This window comes from Madurella fahalii (genome assembly GCF_045866475.1).
Source record: "Madurella fahalii IFM 68171 DNA, scaffold_1, whole genome shotgun sequence".
NCBI classification, from domain to species: Eukaryota; Fungi; Ascomycota; class Sordariomycetes; order Sordariales; genus Madurella; species Madurella fahalii.
Window position 1 is genome coordinate 4,317,339 of NW_027263971.1, and position 19,469 is coordinate 4,336,807.

General features: G+C 57.6%; 6 protein-coding genes and 1 non-coding gene across 7 annotated transcripts; 2 read left to right on the forward strand and 5 right to left on the reverse strand.

The window, feature by feature from the left end:
• Positions 1 to 97: 97 nt before the first annotated feature.
• Positions 98 to 2,026, reverse strand: MFIFM68171_01339 (Sucrose transporter; the record flags this gene model as incomplete). The annotated part of the gene is made up of 5 exons (XM_071056761.1): positions 98 to 1,263; positions 1,319 to 1,390; positions 1,452 to 1,763; positions 1,845 to 1,870; positions 1,938 to 2,026. 5 exons carry the CDS (start codon positions 2,024 to 2,026, stop codon positions 98 to 100), a joined length of 1,665 nt encoding a protein of 554 aa, XP_070912862.1.
• Positions 2,027 to 3,642: 1,616 nt separating this feature from the next.
• Positions 3,643 to 4,948, forward strand: HIS1 (ATP phosphoribosyltransferase (ATP-PRTase) (ATP-PRT); the record flags this gene model as incomplete). Its single annotated transcript, XM_071056762.1, has 4 exons — positions 3,643 to 3,659; positions 3,825 to 3,859; positions 3,946 to 4,506; positions 4,572 to 4,948. 4 exons carry the CDS (start codon positions 3,643 to 3,645, stop codon positions 4,946 to 4,948), a joined length of 990 nt encoding a protein of 329 aa, XP_070912863.1.
• A 975-nt stretch (positions 4,949 to 5,923) lies between these two features.
• Positions 5,924 to 8,260, reverse strand: SRC1 (inner nuclear membrane protein enriched at; the record flags this gene model as incomplete). The annotated part of the gene is made up of 2 exons (XM_071056763.1): positions 5,924 to 6,563; positions 6,693 to 8,260. 2 exons carry the CDS (start codon positions 8,258 to 8,260, stop codon positions 5,924 to 5,926), a joined length of 2,208 nt encoding a protein of 735 aa, XP_070912864.1.
• Positions 8,261 to 8,968: 708 nt separating this feature from the next.
• Positions 8,969 to 9,079, forward strand: MP_IFM68171_r2. Its single transcript, XR_011605961.1, has one exon. It is a non-coding gene; the product is annotated as a 5S ribosomal RNA (ribosomal RNA).
• Positions 9,080 to 9,223: 144 nt separating this feature from the next.
• MFIFM68171_01342 (uncharacterized protein) lies at positions 9,224 to 9,613 on the reverse strand (the record flags this gene model as incomplete). Its single annotated transcript, XM_071056764.1, has 1 exon — positions 9,224 to 9,613. One exon carries the CDS (start codon positions 9,611 to 9,613, stop codon positions 9,224 to 9,226), a length of 390 nt encoding a protein of 129 aa, XP_070912865.1.
• An 809-nt stretch (positions 9,614 to 10,422) lies between these two features.
• MFIFM68171_01343 (Phosphorus acquisition-controlling protein) lies at positions 10,423 to 12,578 on the reverse strand (the record flags this gene model as incomplete). Its single annotated transcript, XM_071056765.1, has 2 exons — positions 10,423 to 11,919; positions 11,982 to 12,578. 2 exons carry the CDS (start codon positions 12,576 to 12,578, stop codon positions 10,423 to 10,425), a joined length of 2,094 nt encoding a protein of 697 aa, XP_070912866.1.
• Positions 12,579 to 15,266: 2,688 nt separating this feature from the next.
• MFIFM68171_01344 (Pre-mRNA splicing factor CLF1) lies at positions 15,267 to 17,543 on the reverse strand (the record flags this gene model as incomplete). The annotated part of the gene is made up of 1 exon (XM_071056766.1): positions 15,267 to 17,543. One exon carries the CDS (start codon positions 17,541 to 17,543, stop codon positions 15,267 to 15,269), a length of 2,277 nt encoding a protein of 758 aa, XP_070912867.1.
• Between the last annotated feature and the right edge of the window lie 1,926 nt (positions 17,544 to 19,469).

A 19,469-nucleotide genomic window follows, 5' to 3' on the forward strand; every position in this document is an offset into this window, starting at 1 on the left:
CGCCTATATCAATCACGAAAAAAGAAACCGTTAGCTTCGCTCTCTCTCACACACACACACACGCTATCTCTCCCCCGGCGTGTTTCTCTTTTTAATCTCATACAGACCTCAACCTTGCCGTGGCCCAAGCGGCCATCAGCGAGCTCAAGGCCCCGATAAACATGGACACGGCGATGGCGTTGGGCCCGTGGGCCGGATCGCTCTGCTCGTCGGGGAGCGCCTCGGCGGCCAGCTCGGGGCTCTTGCCGGGCTCGAGCACGGCGAACACGGCGCCGGTCATCAGGGTGCTCAAAAACTGCGGGATGGTGACGTAGATGTTGAGGATGCCAAAGTAGACGCCGCTGAGCTCTCCTGTCGAACTGCTGCCGCCGCCGCCGCCGGCGGTTCCGGCTTCGAGGCTCCCGCCCTCGAGTCTCAGGACGTCGCGCATCTCGATGTTCGAGCCGGTCGATAGGCGGCGGTAGGGGACGGTGCTGTGGGGGGAGGTGGCGCCGGGCTCCGAGGAGCCGCTCATCTTGTTGACCTCGATGCCGAGGAAGGTGACGGGAGCCCAGGAGGCGATGGCCCACGGGATGCCGCAGAGGGCGACGATGGCCGTGGCGAAGCGGAACGACGTGGCGAAGGGGGTGAGGGACATGGCGAAGGCGAAGAGCACGTTGCTCACGATCCACGTGGACAAGAGGTCGGGCTTGACCTTGTTGAAGGCCTCGATGAGTGGGGCGATGCTGGCGGGCGGGCGGGCCGTGTAGGTGTCGTCCTCGGGCGCCCGGATGAGGGCCGGGAGGACCCAGGCGCTGAGGAAGGAGACGGTTGAGTAGACGGTCAGGGCCATGCTCCCGATGCGGCCCATGTCGCCGAGGGCGTCCTGCGAGTGCCGGGCGTCGGCGGACACGTCGTAACGGAAGTAGGTCTCTCCGACCCAGGTGCTGCTGTAGACAATGAACGGGAACCAGCCGATCCATGACCAAAAGACGGCATTACAGATTGCGCGCACGCGTGGAGGGAGGGTTAAGACGGTCGACCAAATCTGCCGGACGACTTTGAAGCGGCCCTGGGCCTGCAGGGGGTCGTGGCGCACCGAGACGAGGACGCGCTCTGTGACGGCCCAGCAGGTAATAGACGATGTGATTAGCATACCCAGCGCGGCGATGATTGTGAGCTGCTTGAACTGGCTGTCTCCGAGCCTCGGCCCGAAGAGTTGGACGAGATCAACCGCTCCCATGGCGTAACCGATGATGTGTCCGAGGGAGTTCATGCGGCTCACTGCGCCGAGGCGTCAGACAAGAAGTGCGCGTGTACACACGGAATAGGGGCTTACACCACGCAGCACCCGTCTGCTGCTTTTGTATGGGCAGGGTGTCTACAACCAGACTCCTCGAGCAGGACATGACTAGAGGGGGTCAGATGTTAGTCTCGCGGATCGGAGCAGGGGGTCCGTGGTCTGTCCTTACCCGCGTTGATGGCGAAATCGACGACATAGAGCGACAAGACGGCCAGCATGATGGTCAAAGTCCTAGCAGCTCCCGGGGCCGAGACAAAGGAAGTAACAATCTCCTTGGTAAAACCCAACGTAATCAGACTGCAGGCAACAATGACGGAGCAGATAGCAATGATGGGCCGTCGTCTCCCCCATTTCGACGTCGACTCATCGGCGATGACCCCTATGATCGGCTGGACGATCAAGCCCGACAAGGGGCCCGCGACCCAGACCAACGAGGTCTGGCCTTTTGTCAGTCCAAGCGATAGGAGGTACGGCGTGCAGTCTGTGCAGAATATACCGTCAGTATGTGCAGCTGCATGAGATGCCGAAGAGGCTCCCGGGGGGGGGAGGGGGGCCGTCGTACATGTCATCTCCACACCCCAGGTGAAGCTGCAGGGAGAGCGTCAACAATTGGGCCTTTTTTGTCTCCAGTAATCCCGATCATGTGTGTACTAACGTAATGCCGATGGAAACGCAGGTCAGGAGCACCATGCGCACCGTCTCGGAGCTGCCCTTCACCTTTGGTTGCCCCGTCCATGTCGACATGATCGCAGAGTTGCCGCGGCCGTTACAGCCGTCGTTATAACTGCTCAACCTGCCGTCTTGGAAAGACTCTTAAAGAGGTCCGCCGGTCGGTTGTTTGCACTGATTGCGCGTTGGCCGGTCGGCGCAGCGGGCTGCGAGGCTCGTCTGATGGAATGCGAACTCGATCCGATGGCTAGGTCGTCTGTCAAGGACACGGCGTCAGCATCCCATCTCCAACACGATAGCCGTCCGCCCGGCGCATCACGATCGCCTCGGCGCCAAACCACACGGGTAGGCTGTTCCGGGCTGGAAGAGCAACGATAAGTTCTCTTACCACCGCATCAGGGTTCCGACCGTCGCACCTGCTCATCGAGGAGCAGCGCACAAGGCAGAGAAGCACAGATCTAATTTAGTTCCCAGGGAGGGGCGTTAGATTGTTGGTTGCACAATTCGGTGCAACTCGTGGCCTTTCTTTTTCATCAATCTTGCAAAGCGAACGAGGCAGATGTACACTAGGCTACCTAGGTGGTTGGGAGAAATGGGAAATGCATCGAGACACGAAGCGAGCGTGTGCACCTGGGACAGGAGAGAAGGGTTGGCAGGAAGAGCACGCGAAGGGCTGGCTTATCTATCTTTTTTTATTTTATTTTTTGTTGCAGCAGGAATCGCATCAACGCCGCGGTGCCAAGCCGACCAAGCCTCCCCGGAGAGTTGTGCGACGCGGCAGGGGCCCACTGATAATAGGGGGCTCCGTGACGTACTTTGGTTGGCAGTGGGCCCGTTTCCGCATTGCACTCCTGCTGATCTGGCCACAGCCAGAGATCAGCAGGAGGCAGATTGAGAGAAGGCCGTTTGCACCGGGGATGGCATCCGAGAACGTAATGGGGTTAACGTTATAGAATATAGTCTACATATACAGCTATCTATGCAGCACGATGCATTCACAAGCTTTTCGTTTTCTTCTTCTTGCTCCATTTCCGTTTTTAAAAATAAAACAATAAAACAATAAAATAATACAAAATCATGTCTATCAACCGACGGGGCCCCCGCAGAGCGGTTATGTAATTGAGTCACTGGGAAATCAGTCGAAGCGTGCCCCTGTGATTTGGGGGCTCTCCTCAGGTCTTACGGTAGCTTGGCATGGTACACACCGCAGCACGGCGTATAAGCCAACAGCCGGCCCATGCTCTCTGCCCAGGACATCTCTGCTCCACGGGCCGCCGTGGGACCCAGGCCGGGCTGCTACCCCACCTTGGAGGGGCACCAGTGACAGAGCTCGGATCCAGGAACGTGGACTCCAAGCAAAAATCCAACCTGAGACTCGACGGCGCTTGACCAAGCGGAGGGTGTTATACAGGAACTTACTGTAGCTCTATATTGCTCGCTCTGGCTCTTCCGCTCTGCCGCCGACATCCCGTCTGCAAATTGGACCGTCACAGGGCGGCTGCAGAACATCCCGCCTGCGCAGTACAAATGTATGTTCTGGCAAGCCCACCTACCCCGCCATCGCCGTCCTTCCTCCCATACAACCCCCCAATTGTTGATCAGTCCCCTACCGAAGCTCACTCCTCATTCAAAAAGCGCACGCTGTATATTAACCCCCCCAAAGTCCGCCGTCGGGGCTCGGCCAGCCGACCATGGATCTGGTAAACCAGTGAGTTTCCGCCCATCCCCCGTGGTCGTCGCCTTCGGCCTGCCTATTGCCCTTCATGGTGCCCTTCTTCCGTTCAGTCCTGTGTCGCGCGGTCAAGGCGGAACCCCCGGCCGCCAGGGCAAGAGATAATAATCAAGAGCCACCAGAGCTGATCCGCCAAAACAGCCTAGAAGGCCGCCTGCTCTTCGCAGTCCCCAAGAGTCTGTTACTCCACCACAGCTTCCCGCAGCCCAGCAAAACCCGCCTCTTCCGAGACACCGCTCATGCTGACCCCTTGCTTCCAAAGAGGGTCGCCTCCTCCAATCTAGTCTGAACCTGCTAGAAGGGGCCGACATCCAGTTCAAGCGCGAGAACCGCCTAGATATTGCCCTGGTCAAGAATCTGCCCATCGCCCTCGTCTTCCTCCCCGCCGCCGATATCCCTACTTTTGTCGGCGAGGGCCGTGTCGATCTGGGAATCACGGGCTATGACCAGGTACAGGAGCACGATGCCGGCGTGCGGGCCCTCGCGCGCGTCCGCCGCATGAGCAACGAGTGGACGCCCTCGGGCAAGCCCCAGGGCTGCGAGACGGTCATGGACCTCGGCTTCGGCGCCTGCCGCCTGCAGGTCCAGGTGCCCGCCAAGGGCCAGTACGCCAATGGCAAGGACTTGATCGGGAAGAACGTCGGTACCAGCTTTATCCACCTGGCGCACGAGTACTTTGCCCGCCTGGAGATGGAACAGGAGGGCGTGACCGACACGGCACAGCTGGCGGGCCGGAAACTCCGCACCAAGATCATCGAGCTCAGCGGCAGCGTCGAGGCGGCGTGCGCGCTAGGTGTGGCCGACGGGATCGTGGACTTGGTTGGTTCGTGGACCCCCTCTTGCCCCGTTTCCGTCCGTCCTCTAGCTGGCTAACTTTCTCGTAACCAGAATCCGGAGAGACCATGAAGGCGGCCGGCCTCAAGGCAATCGACACGGTAGTCGAGTCCTCTGCCATCCTGATCAAGTCTAAGGCGCCCAGCAACCCGGGGATGGTCGACCTCATCGCGTCGCGCATCGGCGGTGTCATCACAGCCCAAAAGTACGTGCTTTGCCAGTACAACGTGCCCCGGACCAAACTCGACCAGGCGACCAAGATCACGCCCGGCAAGCGCGCCGCTACCGTCACGTCACTCGACGAGGAAGGCTGGGTGGCCGTCAGCTCCATGGTCGAGACGAAGCGCATCGCCGTCGTCATGGACGAGCTGGTCAAGGTTGGCGCCGAGGACATCTTGGTGTTGGATATCCAGAACACTAGGAGTGGTTAGGAGAGCCAGGCATATTAAAAATGATAAAAGGCTAGCAGGGCTGTATACAGAATTGAGTGTTCTATCTTATGTTCCGGAGATGGAACGATGCCGAGCAAGTTTAGGAGATAGAAAAATGTCATCATGGGCCCCCGGAACCGGTACCGGGCGTGGTAGCAATCCCCTCTGTCTAGTATCACCTTCCGAATGACTTCAACAAATCCCCTGACCCAGTCAAAACAAACAATCACCATTTCAAACTGCACATAAGCACGGTATACAAGTTTCATCCAGCCTTTATTTCCAGTCTAGGCAACTGTGCTCAGCAGAAATAGGAGAACAACTTCAGGCATAAACTATTCACTCCTGCCAGTCTATGCCAGGGCCATTATTATCACCGGCGCCTGGATACCCCAAAGAGACATAATTGCATAGTATCCTTAATCAAAGTCCAGCAGGTACATCTGATGTACAGCACAACATAGTGGTAACATATGTCAGTTGTGCCAGCTCGCCTCGCGTTTCCACGCTCATTCCTAGAACGCCTGAATCATCCCGAAGCCAGAAAGCCGCACTCAATAGGAGATAAAGAGAAAAAAAAACAGAACAGAAGAACGGAAAGGAAAGAGAGGAAAGGGCATAGAAAGAAAGGATGGGCTAAGTAACTGTGATGCGGCGCCGGCCGCACACTCACACATGCACACATACATGCATATACCCCCCCGCTCGCAAGCCAGCAATCGTCCTCCCTTCTTCCTCTCGTGGCCTCATCCCTAGCCGGTTCCATAAAAATCCCGCGAAGGTTTGGTGAATAGATACATATAAAAGTAGTACAGAACAACTGACAAGGGGGCTTAAAACGGCAGGCAAATAGCTTACCGCTGCCCATCTTCGCCATGGAAGGTGCGTTGAGGCGGGATGACAAATAAAAAAAACAACCCCCCCCCCCCCCCCCAAAAAAAAAAAAAAAAAGAGAAAAAAAAAGAGAAAAAAAATTCAATAAATGGGCCTCGCCTCCTCCCACTTCCGAAGCTGCACCACCCTCCTCTTCCTATCCGCCATCTGATCCTCCGCAGCCCCGTCATCGCCAGCCTCCGAAGCGCCCGGGACGCCCCACGACACGCGCCCGCTCCTCCGCCGCCTGGCCGTGTCCTCGCCGCTAGCGCCGAGCCTGCTGGGTCCTATCCACTCCCAGGCTGTGCCGACCTCGCCGTTGCGGCCCTCGCGCTGGCCGCGGCGGACGTTGCTGTTCTGCTCGACGACGGCGCGCACGCGCTGCCAGAGGCGCTCGCGGTCGGCGAGGCTGTGCATGGAGCGGAGGACGTCGTCGCGGAGGTTGGGGAGGAAGAGGAAGGCGTCGTCGTCGCCGTCCTCAAACGCGACCTCCTTCTGCGTGGCGAGGCGGTCGAGGACCTGGTCCACCAGCGCGGGCACCTGCGCCGCCAGCGCGCGGTTCGCGAGGTACCGCTTGCGGCCGTAGAGCAGGGAGAGCAGGGAGAAGATCAGCCCTCCAATGCTGATTCGATGTCGAGCCACTCCGAGTTTGACCGACCGGCGGAGCGCACAGGTGTACGAAAGGCGAGCGAGAGAGGTCGACGATAGTTTGGTGTTTGGAAAGGAGGGGGTACCGGGGGTTCTACAGGTCCGGCGACGGGTCTGGTTAGTGGAATGTGTCAGATAACTGATTGTGTTTTTTTTTTTTGAACTGGACGCGTAGAGGCCGAACTTCCCGGCCCGTGCGTGGCAAGGAGGACTGGTAACTTACTCAGGAGTGGGTTCCTCCGACTGGACTTCGACTTCGTCCCTCGCCTTGACCTCTCCAAGGGCCGCGACCCAGAGTTCGTCAAACTCTTCGGCTGCCATTCTCTTGCTCCGCTTCCGGCTGAGAATTTCTTTCAACTCATCCTCCTCGATAGCGGGGCTGTCCAGAGGTTCGCCCTCGGGCTCGGTTGGCTCGCCGCACTCGTACTTGGCCCTCCGATCGCGCAGCTCTTCAACTGCCCTGTCGGCAACAGCCTTGACCCGGCGGACTTTCTCGCCGTCAGGCTCACAGGTGGGTGGCAGAGGGACGAGTCCACCGAGGGAAAGCGGATGGGGCTTCAAGATGAAGTCGGGTTCGCAACGGGCCGTGAAGTCCTCGTAGCAGTAAGCATGGGGAGGACAAGGCTCACACTGCGGCTCAAGGGCAGTGTTGATCCAGTCGGGGATCTGGATGCTATGGATATCGAGTCTTGAAGCGAACTCCGCAGCCCAGTCCGGGATTTGGATGTTTGCGGGAATCAACTGCGTCGGCTCCCGCCCGAGCCCGCAATATCCGACTGCGAGCTTCTCCTGCCTGTACCAGGCTGCATAGGCGACAAAGAGCGTTGTAATGAGAACCCAAATGGGTGTCGACAAGCTTGACCCGCGCTTGGCAGGGCTCGCTCTACGCGCAACTGCCAGCTCCGGGTTGGCTCTCTGTTCCTGGTCCAATGCGAGTTGCTCGTCCGGTGTAAACTCCTCGTCAGGCTCATCATCCGGAGTCCCTGGCCTCCCGACATGGCGGATGGGCACCTCGAACCCCCGCGATACGGGCCGCGGCTCCTCCATCTCACCAAACATGGGGCCATCCGTCATCCGACGAGCAGTAGAGGGGGTGTGTTTCCGAACCGAGTCTAGGCCGGTGGTCTTCCGACGGTTAGTGGGCGTCTTCAGCGCAGAGACGGGCGAATTGGCTCCACTCTGGAAGGGATTGTCGCTGGTGAAAACGCTCTCTGTCTCGGGCGTGCGTTTGAAGAAGTCCTCCTCCTCCGGCGGCTCTAGCTTTGGGGCGGGGGTCATTCGCCGGACCGACCGAACCGACCGAGGTGGTTCAGCATCGGGCGCCGTGTCTGTGTCGGAAGCCGTCGCTAATTGGGCGCTGGCCGACCGCGACTGCCTCTTCCGAGGGCTCTCTCGGCGCGGCGCGGGCGGCGCGGCGGGGATATGATCGGCCTCATCAGGCTCGTGCTTGACTCTGGTCGTCTTCCTGGGCGACCGCGATCGCCGTGCTGACGGCGGCGGCCGCATCGTTGTATCTTGTTCGTTGGAGAAATCAGTGCTCGTGGTGCTCTGCGAGTCGGCATCCACGATTCCTCTACTTGTCCGCTTCGCACGGGCGCGCGTCGCTAAAAGCTGCTTCGACTGCGGCACCACATGCTCGGTGAACAGCTCCACCAGCTGTGGTTTCTTGGCCTGCGATGGGTATTGGACATTGTGGGTGACGAGGATGGACCGCAGGCGGGGGACCGTCAACGACCACGGGTCGAAGTCGGCCTGCAGATAGTCGACGCTCTCTGAGTCGTAGTCGGACATGGCGATGATGACGGCGACGGCGATGCACGCTCCGCACCTGGGTGACGCAAGAGATGTTGAACAGGATCTGGCCAGATAGGGTCTAACCAGAGCTTATCGCCGTAGGCTTTGTCGGTCAGGTCGCTAGCCAGTGCACCCGCATGCGGCAGCTGCAAGGTGGATCAAGGCGTAACTGATCGTCCTTGACTTGCGATTAATTGAGATGAGCAGACAAGGTCGCTCTTGTAACCAGGCGATAAGATGAATGGCTGGGATTAGTGAGAGGAAGGAAGGGGGAGAAAGAAAAAAAAGAATCGATGTTGATGCAGTGCGCTGAAGCGGGTAAAGCGCAAGAACCAAAACACTGGGATGACGAAAGTGGAGTTTTGGTTGTCGGTGGCAACAGATGGGGCTTTCCGGTGCTGCCTGCATTGATTACGCCACACGTGGCATGCTGTTACGACGCCGCCGCCACATTTCCTCTCTCTCTCTCTCTCATCCTCTACAACGACGTACACTCAATATAGGCTTCCTTTACAAGCACGATATCGTACTTTTACGAGGATAGACAACTTGTATATGTTTATTTAAGTTCTCTTAGTGGTTATCATGCCTCTAACTCAAGGTGCTAATCGCCAACTACGCCTTACCAGCTCTCGATCGTTCTCCCTCCGCGCTCTTTGGCTTAGAGGGAGATACATAATCCGTAATGCTTCCTTGGCCTTCTACATACGACCATAGGTAGTAGAGAATACGGGATCCCGTCCGCTCTTCCTTAGTCAAGCTACTAACCGCCAGACTAGTAGTTGGGTCGGTGACAACCAGCGAATCCCTGGTGTTTTATGTTATTTTTCTCTCTTTTTCCCCCACTCTTCTCCCCTTTCGAAGATTGATCATGGCGGGCCCCCTTCAAATGGTACCCAAGCGTAGGTCTCCCGGAACTCTCCCTCCAAATATCTTTCACCTCCTACCCCCAGATCTCCCCTAACCCCTTCCAAACCCTTCTCCCCCCTTGGCAGGAGCATCAATGATCTCAGCCTCAGCAGCTGACGCCGCAGCTGTGATGTCATACAGATCCACCTCCTCCTCCTTCTCCTCAGTTTTGCCGGCCGGTATGGTAGCCGTCTGTGTATGTACACTTAGTTGTGGCTCTTCTGTCCTTGTTGTACTTGTTTGCCCTTTGGTCTGCTGCTGCTTCTGATGGCCACCACCAGCATTACCGTCATTGTTACTCTGCCGCTCAGCTTCGTTGGCCTCGGCAATCTCTGCCTCGGCCACCGCTGCGGCGGTGGTTATGTCGTATAAATCCTGCTCTTCCTGCTCCTTGGGGCTGTCGCCGCCTCCCTGGAGGGGAGGAACAGTGTTTGGGGACATTGGCTTGACGCGTTTGTTTCCAAATGAGATATGAGTTGACTTGGATGTGAGCGGATGTTTATGGTTGTGAACCGAAATCCACTTTGGGGTAAGTACTGTAGACCACGCAGCTTTAGGTGTAAGTCCCGATGCTCAATGGATGAGACGGCGCGTCTGAATTCACTATGTTTGTAAGGGACTAGGCCAAGCTGGGAGAGCGTACATTTAGGGCCCAAGCGCGGGTGTCGGGTTGATATGTTCGCCACCCGTGACGTTTCCATATTGGACCCTTAAGGACCCTAGCTCGGGTACCTTACTTTCCCTGGATTTCTTAAGTTCCATGATAACGGGCCGCAAGGGGCATTGTCAGACAGCGAAGGGTTGTACAGCGTCGCTGCGACGGGGCATCGCGAATCGACATGTGACACTGCAAGCAGCAGCCTTCTTCCCGACCCTTTTGACTTTTTCTATTGTATCATATCATGTGATCCGTCGCTTTCATTGGGTATTTCCAACCTGTGTGTCCTATCTCATCCATGAAGCCAGTAAACAGCTAACCGTCTTCTACTTGCTTCCCCTCTTCAGACCATCAAGGGATACAGAGACAACCATCCATCTCAGTAACGATATACGCTGTGATCTCGCGACCTCTGAAACCTCCTATATAACGATCCGGCGACGCCATTCCTGCTTCCCCCTTCCCACATGGATTAAAATGCAAGAGTCCCTCCCCCATCAGACCGTCATGACCACATCCCGACAGAATCCCGCCCATATATATATATATATATATAGACTATGCCAATATGTTCCATTCCATTCCCATCAAATTACTGCCCCTTTTTTAACTCAAGCTTCTTCTCCGCCTCCTCCGCCCTCTTATTGGCCGCGGCAACCTCCTGCTGCAACTGTTTGATATACTCAATGGCCATCTCGACCGTGCTCGCCTTGCTATTCGGCACGCTCCCGCTGCCGCTACCAGCCTTTTCCCTTTTGCCATCACCGCTTCCCTCGCCCTCGCTATCCTTTGGCGGAGGCCTCGGGAGCAGCGTCGCGATCTCTTGTAGCGCTGAGTTGATCCTGTTCCGACGGCCCTGCTCGGCAATTTTGTGGGACGTGCGCTTCGACGTCAGGTTGGTCGATAGCTCGCTAGGATACGAGACGCCGGGTACGGTGTTTCCCTCGAGGATACGTTGGTAGTTTGATTTTGTCGCCAAAAGGTGCGACGCAGCCTCTTCGACATCAGGACCGCCCGGTAACAAGGGTTTGATGCTAGGCGAGATCCTTGGTCGAAGAGCAGGTGAGACGGGGATCGAGCTAACGCTTCCTCGCTTCTTGGACCCCCTGGGGAGGAGCTGCGGTGTCTTCCTTGTACCCAGCCCGGACCCGGCCAATAGCTGTGGGCTTTGGGTAGTTGGTGTGGTCATAGGCGGTTTGGTAATTGAGGGCGAAGGGAGGGGCGCGAGGGCTGGAGTTTTGGAAACACCAGCGTCTTGGGAAGATTGCGTCGGCGTAGGGCAGTTGGCCGATGTGGTGCCCGAGTTGGAAAAGTTTGCGGATTCGGGAAGCTCAAACATCTCGATGTGCTCAGTGTCGATGGCCTCTTGGTTACCAGTTGTAGCGCCAGTACCTGTGCTACGGGCATTCGGCGAGCTTAGTTTCATCAATGATGCGGGCGTGGCGGGGGACGCCATCCCTGGCCGGGGAGGCTGCAGAGTGCTGGTGGCGCCGCTGTTCTGTGGGGCGATATAAGGAGACGGCTTTGCAGAGCGCGGTTTGGGGAGAGGCGGCGGGGGCATCTCAACAGGAGTGATGTCGTTCAAGGCCTCCGGGGATACTGATCCGTCTTCCGAATCCGTGGCAATTGTCGTGGATGAAGAAGAATTCTGCATCATGGGCCTAGGCAGTTGTTGCGAGTCCTGACCTTGCTCGGCATTCTCAATCAGCTCGCTCAGCACCTGGGCATTCAAGCTCGGGGTCGTCCCGGTCTTCCTCCGTAGCGGCTTTGCGATGGGCGACTGCTTGATGCTGGACGACTTGGCTCTAGCCTTGGCTGCATTTTTTCGCATCTTCTTGGCCAGATCCCCCGGCGTCGAACTCTGCGCCGTATTCGTAGACACGCTTGAGTCAAGGTCCATATCCACAGGCGAGCTTGTGGTCGCCGGGCCATGTCTCTGATCAAAGACGGCAAGAGGATCGCTCTGGGCATGTAGAGCCGGCGAAGTCAAGGGGCTAAAGTAGGCGCCTGGTACGGCAAACTGGGAGTCAACCGAGAAATGAGTATCTAGCGGAGTGACAGCCGGTGATACCAGTGGAGTGAACGACATCTGGTTAAAGGTCAGCAAAAAACTCGCCCCCCCCATGAATGACGATCGGGACTTTAACAGACATCTTGCTGCTCTTTTAGCCTCTGATAGCGGTACTCAATAGCTTGCTGCTGCTGCTGCTGCTGCTGCTGCTGCTGTTCGGCAGTACGGGGCTGGCCGTAGTAGTGATTACTCCCAGGTTGGATCTCCAGACTTTGAGGGGTTGGAGGGACCATCCGGCTCGGCTGGCGGGCGAAGAAGGCCGCTTGTTGTTCCTCCATCTGCCTCTGCTGGTGCTGCAACTTCTGCTGTTGGAGAAACTGGATTTGGGCGTCGATGCTGTCGACAATGGCCTCGCTCGGCGTGGGAGGCGGCATCATGGTCGCCGGTATAGTCTGGTAGGAGGCGGTGGTTGTCAAGGCCGGCATCTGGTGCTGCATGGTGGAGACGGCCGGCGAGAGGAGCATCGGCGCGTCGGCGCCGCTCATGGCAATGTCGAGCGGCTCCCGGGAATGCGATTGCAGCAACTGGGTACCAGGCGAGGACTGAAATTCCTGGAAAGTATAGTTCATGCCATCCGTCAAATTCCCCATGCCGTTCATGTCGAGAAATTGTTGAAAGTCATCCTCGGTGGTCGAGTGTACCGAGTGATTCGGGACAGCCCATGTTGATGAGTCCATGCTAATGGGCACGGGTTGTGACCGCGCGCCCGGATGCTCTAGGCCAGCGAGATGTAGAGCGCGAACAGAAGTCCCCGAGGATACCGAGACACTTCAATTAACCGCCTCCGGATCGGGGAAGCCGTCTAGGATTGGCCGTATCGCGAAGAGCGTGCACTACCGCGGCGGAGACGTTTGATCGGATGCGGGACCAAAATCGTCGGGTATCGTTGACCAGGGCGCACCGCGGCTGTCGACGGCGCCGCGAGAGCGCTTCTCGAGGAGAGTTGGCGCTGGTGTCTCCGTCAAGGAGTCGGCCGGTGCGGTATGGCGGCTGGCGGCGTTTTGAACAGACTCCCAAGAAAGTTGCGTCCCCCGGGGAGCGGGTGATGGTGGGGGAGCGCAGGATTGAAATGGCACCAAAGCCCGCCTGTGGCCAATGCGGAAGCATGATGCCCCACGTCGGAGCCTGGTGCTCATTACCTAAGGCACTCTGTTAGCGGAAATGTTTCCCGCTCCCTGGCCCCGCATCAGTCCCTCAGCTGTTTCCAACCGGGGGCTATGAGAATGACGGCCGAGGCCTCGGGTGTTTTACTAACGCTGCTCAGTAATGGTTACATCAGGCCGCTGTGGCTCCGAGTCCGGGCCGGAGAGAGCATTTTCGCTTCTCAACCGTGGGAGAGCCCCCCCATGAGACGAGCAACTGGTCCGGCCGAGGACTTCCTTGGGGGTTTCTTGGCAGCGAACAAGATACGGGAGTTGAAGCGATCTAACCGGTTCCTCGCGCGGACACACCCAGCGTCGGGTCTGCAAACGATCTGCAGATGACGTTCTTTCGGGCTGCTCACACGCCCTGACTGTGGGTAGTTAGGTCCTTGGCCACGCGTTTCGCAGGAGGCTCGCATCCGTGTCACACTTATGACATGCAGTGGTTGGGACGGAAGCACAGGCCAGGGGACAACTCCATGTGGCCAAAGATGGTCTCCCGGTACTCGCCGCCCTCGATTGCCGCGGAAGTCCAATCCCGTCGACTCCCTAGAACTTCCAATGGGACGAGGGAATGGGGCCAGGCAAATTACATGAGTGCGCGATCGTGCTGCCGGGCGGATCCCACCAGGAACTTCCCGGCGGAAACATGTCAACCCGCATGGAATGGTTGTTGACAGGCGTGGAACCCCACGTCTCGTGGCTGTGAAGTGGGGGGAGGGGGGGAAGGGTGGGAAGCGCCGGGCCATTTGACCGAAGCACAAACCCGTCGAGCATTTGAGCATCCGAGCATTGGCAATCCCAATTCTCAATGTCTCGAATTCAACGACTGCGGGCTCCCAAGGACAAGAGCACCCAGACAAACTCTCGGTAAGGGAATTAGCAGAAAGGCACATCCCGCATTCAAGCCAGCTGCATGGTGCAAGTCAGGCGGCTCGGGTGCATGGCGCTTTCGAGAATCGGGCTAGACACCCAGCTCGTTTCGTCGACCGAGGACCCTGAGAGCACCACCGGTGGCGCAACCCTTGTGATGTGGTGGGTGAGAGTGGCTTGCTTTCAGGGGAGACATCTTGAGTACTATACCTTGCCATCTGCTGTTGTAGAGACGTCGGATGCGATACCCCAAAGGGACAATGAATGAGTTATCTGTCTCGCTCCACCACCGAGTTGGCTCCGCATCGAAACAGGGACCGGCTGGGTCAGTTTCATTAATCAGACAGCACTCAATGCCGATGTTCGGTGCTGACTGATGCTAAGACAAATATTCGGAGAATCATCGCGGCACAGGACATTGGAAATGAGTGTAAAGCATTGGGTATTATCATGACCCTCCGCTCGGCAGCTAGGAGGTGCAGTCGTGGAGTGCTGAATAAGCACCTAGATACAAGAGCGCAGTTGTCAGGTCTCACCGTCCAGCCCGACTACATCCCTAGCCCTGACTCATGACGCGTTCAACGGCGTGTACTCTCCCTCCAACCCCCACCATCAGATCCCAATGGCCAGAGTATAATTACCGCAGTATCACGAGGGAAAAGGAAAAAAAAAATGAAGCAATGAAGCGCCGTAGCTACAAGGTATCCCTGGCGCAGAGATGGTATCGAGCGTTGCTGATGAATACAAGCAACTTCCTTGTTATGCCAAAGAAGAAGGAGAGACAAAGACCGACAGAAGGGGATTGTGACCGAACCCGGGTCAGCAATGCTGGTTGCAATGCCAGTGCCAAATGAAGAATATAAGAACGCCAAAATGTACAAGGATATACATATGGGGAGAGAAATCAAAAGATTGGTATATGGACAAATCCCAGCAAAAAGAAACTGCCGGTAACTTTTGTTGCGCCGCAAGGGAGGATGCGGGTGCTGAGGAAATCGTGCTTCCAGGATAGCACGAAACTGATTCGGAATAATCCGTGGGGTTGATGGGCCGGCCCCTGCCAGGGTTGAGTGCGGCGGTGGTGGAACGGGTCCTTGTGAACGCCGGGTTCAGGTGGCCGAGGGGAGGAGCGTAAGTGGGTGGCATGCTGGGAATGCACAAGAGAGAAATCTACAACGCTTCCAAGTCTACGTATGGGGTATAGAGCGATGGGCGCCGGATTCACGGCAGGTGGTGCCGCCGTCATGGCGCGGTTGAGCATTAGGAGAAAAGGGACCAGCCGTCGCCGGGCGCGGAAAGAGTGTCCTTAGGCGCGGATGAAGGAATGTGAGATTTGAAGGCCTGCCACGTTTAGCTCCCGAGGTTGAGCCAGCTCATGTCGTCGCGCACGGTAGCTTGCGATGGCCGCGCCGGTCGGGGCGGCGGCTGTGTTGAAGTCTTCGAGCCTTGTGAAGCGGGGGCGAGAGGCGTCGAGTAAATGCCCGTGTACGAGGCATTAAGTGACCGATCCGAGCCCCAGGGCTTGCTCGCGGCGGTAGGATCCCATGCCTCATGGACCGACTCGGGGATGCCGCTCGAGTATGCCGATGCGGACCCGTCGGTCACTGCACTGATGGGACGTTGCGTCTCGATCTGGCCCCTCATCCCTTCCCTGATCTTCTCGTTGTGCACCGCGATGGTCGGGCTGTGCGAGTTCACGCGGCTGAAGGACAGCCGGGGCTCGAAGGTCTGCAGGGGCGGGACGGTGGCGCTGTCCTGGGTCATACGATGCGGCTCGCTATAATTGGAGCTCCGGTCCGAGTGCACCGTGGTCCGCCGTGAGTTGTTCGCCGCGCCATTGCTGTTTCCGTTGCCGCTACCGAACCCAAGGATATTCAGGGCTGAGCCGCCAGACCAGTACCTATTCCAGCCCGAGCTGCGCCGAGCGTTGCCCTGACCATCGGCGCCCGTCGTCAGGTTCCGTGGTTTTGGCTCCGCCGTGCTGGTTGCAAAGGCGACACCCTTCTCGTCCCGGGTCTGCTGAGATTGCGATGCTTGGACGGTAGTGAGCTGAGCAGCCTGCGGGATTGGCTTGCTGATGGTGCTCTTGAAGGCCTTAAAGGTGCTGTCATACGAGTCTCGCCTGCTTTCGTTGCTCGACTTGCGGCTGAAGCCGGACGGCGTTGACTTGTGCTGGCCTGTGCGACCCATCAGAATCGCCATGGACGAGAAAGAGTTCTGTGAGCCGTGGTGCTGGTGTCCGCGGAAGACTCCCGGAGGACTCTGGCCAATGTCTTTGGCAAAGCCGATTCCATCCTTCTCAGTCGACGAAGCCCCGCTGGCCCTCCTTACGTGGCCTGCTTCCATGTGAGCCCGACGGTTCCGCTGTCTCTTGATACAAATATAGATAATGGCCAGCAAAATTGTCAATCCGAAGAAGCCCCCCAGGACGGCGCCCAGGATTGTGTTAAGGTCGGGACCAGAATCTCCTGGCACTGCCGGCGCAGCTGTTGATGTAGGCGTTTCAGTAGCAGCAACTAGGCCAGCGCTCGTAGATGCCAATACGGATGAGGTTGTGGACCGCAATGATGACGTTGATGTTGCCGTCGACGTCGACACTGTCGATGAGCTCTCAGTAGAGAGGATCCTGGCCTGTCCCAGCAGTGACTCGGTATCCTCCCAGCTGTTCTGTCTAACATTGAACATTGATAGCACGTCCTCGTCGTTTCCGCCTGCAATCACAACCATGCCGTCCGGACCCTGCGCGAGGGCATAATTAGTAGCCCTTGTGATCTGCGGAGCTAACGTCGAGTTGTATGCAGGCCAATTGTTCAGCGTCAAGGGCTCAATGTTCCTTCTCTCCTTCCTCGCCGTCCGCCTGCGAACTGGTACAGCATTCAAAACCGGCACTCCAGGGCCGCTGTATAGGATTGTTCGCTTGACTTCGTTTGGCGAGACTGTCGCGTCGAATGTGATTAGGTTCTTTGACCCGTCAGCGCCCGTCATCAAGACGCCCTGGATCGCCGACGTGTCCTTGGGCAGCGGCGCTGACAGCGATGCTCCCGAGTCAACCCATTTCCTTTCTACGCTGAAGAGCATGACCTGCGTGTTCCATGTGCTGCCGCCTACCATGACTGCCTCGCTAGTAGACCATGGCAGGAGGATCGGCTTGATTGACGGCGGCGCGTACGAGTCCCAGGACCGGATTTCGTGCGGCGCCGACGCGCCAATCGTAAATGTGTGTGATGATGGGTTCTCGGAACCATCCTGGTTCCCGGCGTACATGAGAATAGAATCCGTGCTGTTGAGATAGACGGCGCTGTGTCCTACCCGCTCGTGCGTCACGGCGATTGATAGCTTAATCGATTCCCATTGTCTCGTCGCATAGGTGTACTTTTGCAGGCCCTGGTAACCGGCGGATCCTCCCTTTCCCCCGACCACAAAAAAGGCCGACGTCGCCGGATTGCCGGTCGTTGACCCTACGCAGACACCTCCGGTGACACGTTCACCCTGTGGTAGTTCCTCCCATTCTGCGCCCGGCTCTAACGGTAATGATTGGAAGGCCTCGGCCGAGTATGTGTATAGCGTATTGTTGAAAATGACTGAGCACGCGTTGTTCAACGCGGTCTTCGGTTGAGGGAGAGACATGGTGACTGGAGCTCGTCGCAAAGTCAATGAGACGAGCGACCCAGGCAATCGGTGCCTTCAGGAACAGAGAGGGGTCGTCCTCGATGATAGTCCCAGTCAAATAGACATGTCGACGTTGACATGCAATGCGAGCTTCGAGTCTGTGTTCCCGGTCGTCCCTCGGTCGGGAAGAGAGATGTTGAGCTCCAAAACTTTGCGGCGTGGAAGCCACGCAGGATCTACGAAGTCTGTCTTTTGCGAAAGGGACCAGAGAAAGGGATAGGCCCGGGGAAGGAGAACGGAAAGGGGCACGGGTTTGATCCGAACTTTGCAAATGCCCTCTGGCGAAAGGTTTCGTGCCTGGCAGCGAACCGAAGGAAAACAGCGAACGTAGATCTGGAAGCTTGAGGGCCGGCCCTTGTTGACGGGAGGAAAAGCGTGATCGACGGAACGAAGTTTGGATCGTTTCCGAGAAGCAAACGGACTGTGAACGCTAGCGGTCGATCGTGACGGCGAAGAAACAAAAACTCTCCGGTCCTGGAGGGTTTCACGTCGCAGGATGGAGAGGGGGTGAAGTGCGAGATGTCTGGTAGACGGCACGCCAGCCTCCTGCGAGTCCTTGGCACCTGTCGGCCCACGCGCCGTCGAATCTGGGGCTGTGCAAAGCCGCGTCGTGGTTGAGCTGATGCCGGAATATGGTCTGTAAGGGCGTGTAACCGGTGCTCGAAAATGTTGGAAGGCTGCAAAACTGTGCTAGACGAGTTGCGATTTTGCCTCCCAAGGCGAGTTCCCAACTCTTTGGAATTGAGCACAGTCGGTCCGTACGGCAACACGGCAACCCTGACACCAGGGGGGGGGGAGGAGAGGGGAGCGAAGGAGGAGACATCGGGCGACCGACTGGTCGATCCACCCCAAAGAGAATGGGAGATGAACCAGACGGAGCCGGGCAGAGGGTCTGACAAGGGGCACGGGTGCCGGGGGCTCGGTCGAATCAGGAACGCCAATGGGGGGGGTGAGCAGGGGCTCGCTCGACCCTCATTTGTAGCCCGTTATGCGAGTGACTTCTCAGCCCCATCCAACTGCAGTATCCGCGCGAGGTAGCGGCGTGTGCAAGGGGACATTGGAACATTGGCATACCGGCCAAGAGACTTTGGGGGAGGCCTGGGGAGGGCTTGGCCGACAGGCAAGGGGAAAAGGGGCGCAGGCGCACAGCAGAAATTTGACGGGCTGCGGGATGCTAGAGCCTGCGAATCAAACCGCGACTGGGCAAAACTAGACTTTCGTTTTCGTTTTGCGCTTGCCTAGTCCTTGTCGCAAACCCCAGATTTCTCAAAAACAACCACGCAGATATCGAGGGCCGCCATCTCTGAACACGTCCACAGTTTTGCACCGCAATCCCATCGTCAGGTCGTGGGTTCTCAGATCCAGTGCTCGCTCTGCTCGCACCGCGCAGCTCAGCCCGCGAGAATAGCACCACGGAATATTTCTGGGGACTCTCCAGTGTCAGCCCACCACACGAGAAGGAATGTGTCAGCGGGGTGACATTCTGGGGGATTTTGCGAAAAGCGATACGACAGCACCGACAGGACAATTCGGCTTCGCAAACAGTGACAGTGGCATGGGGTTTGCACTTTTTCTGAAACGCTGAGACCCTGGATAGCGCTCGGGGAGACTAGCTGGAAAGGGAAAGCGCCTTGCCCCTCCTCCGCCGCCCCAAAGCACGGTGGCTTGCGGATAACCTGAACCCCCAAGAAAATGGGGCCCAACTGCGGCCCGTGTCTTTCCAAAAGAAAGGAAAACAAACTGGACGGGGGCGCAAATTGCGTGTTTTGCTCCCAGGGTAAGCGATGATGTCAGTGTTCAAGGAGAAGCCCCAACGGGGTCCGGCTACATGGTTATCATCATCTTCAGCCGTGGTCGATCTGCAGCTCTGCTCTGGAAAGACTC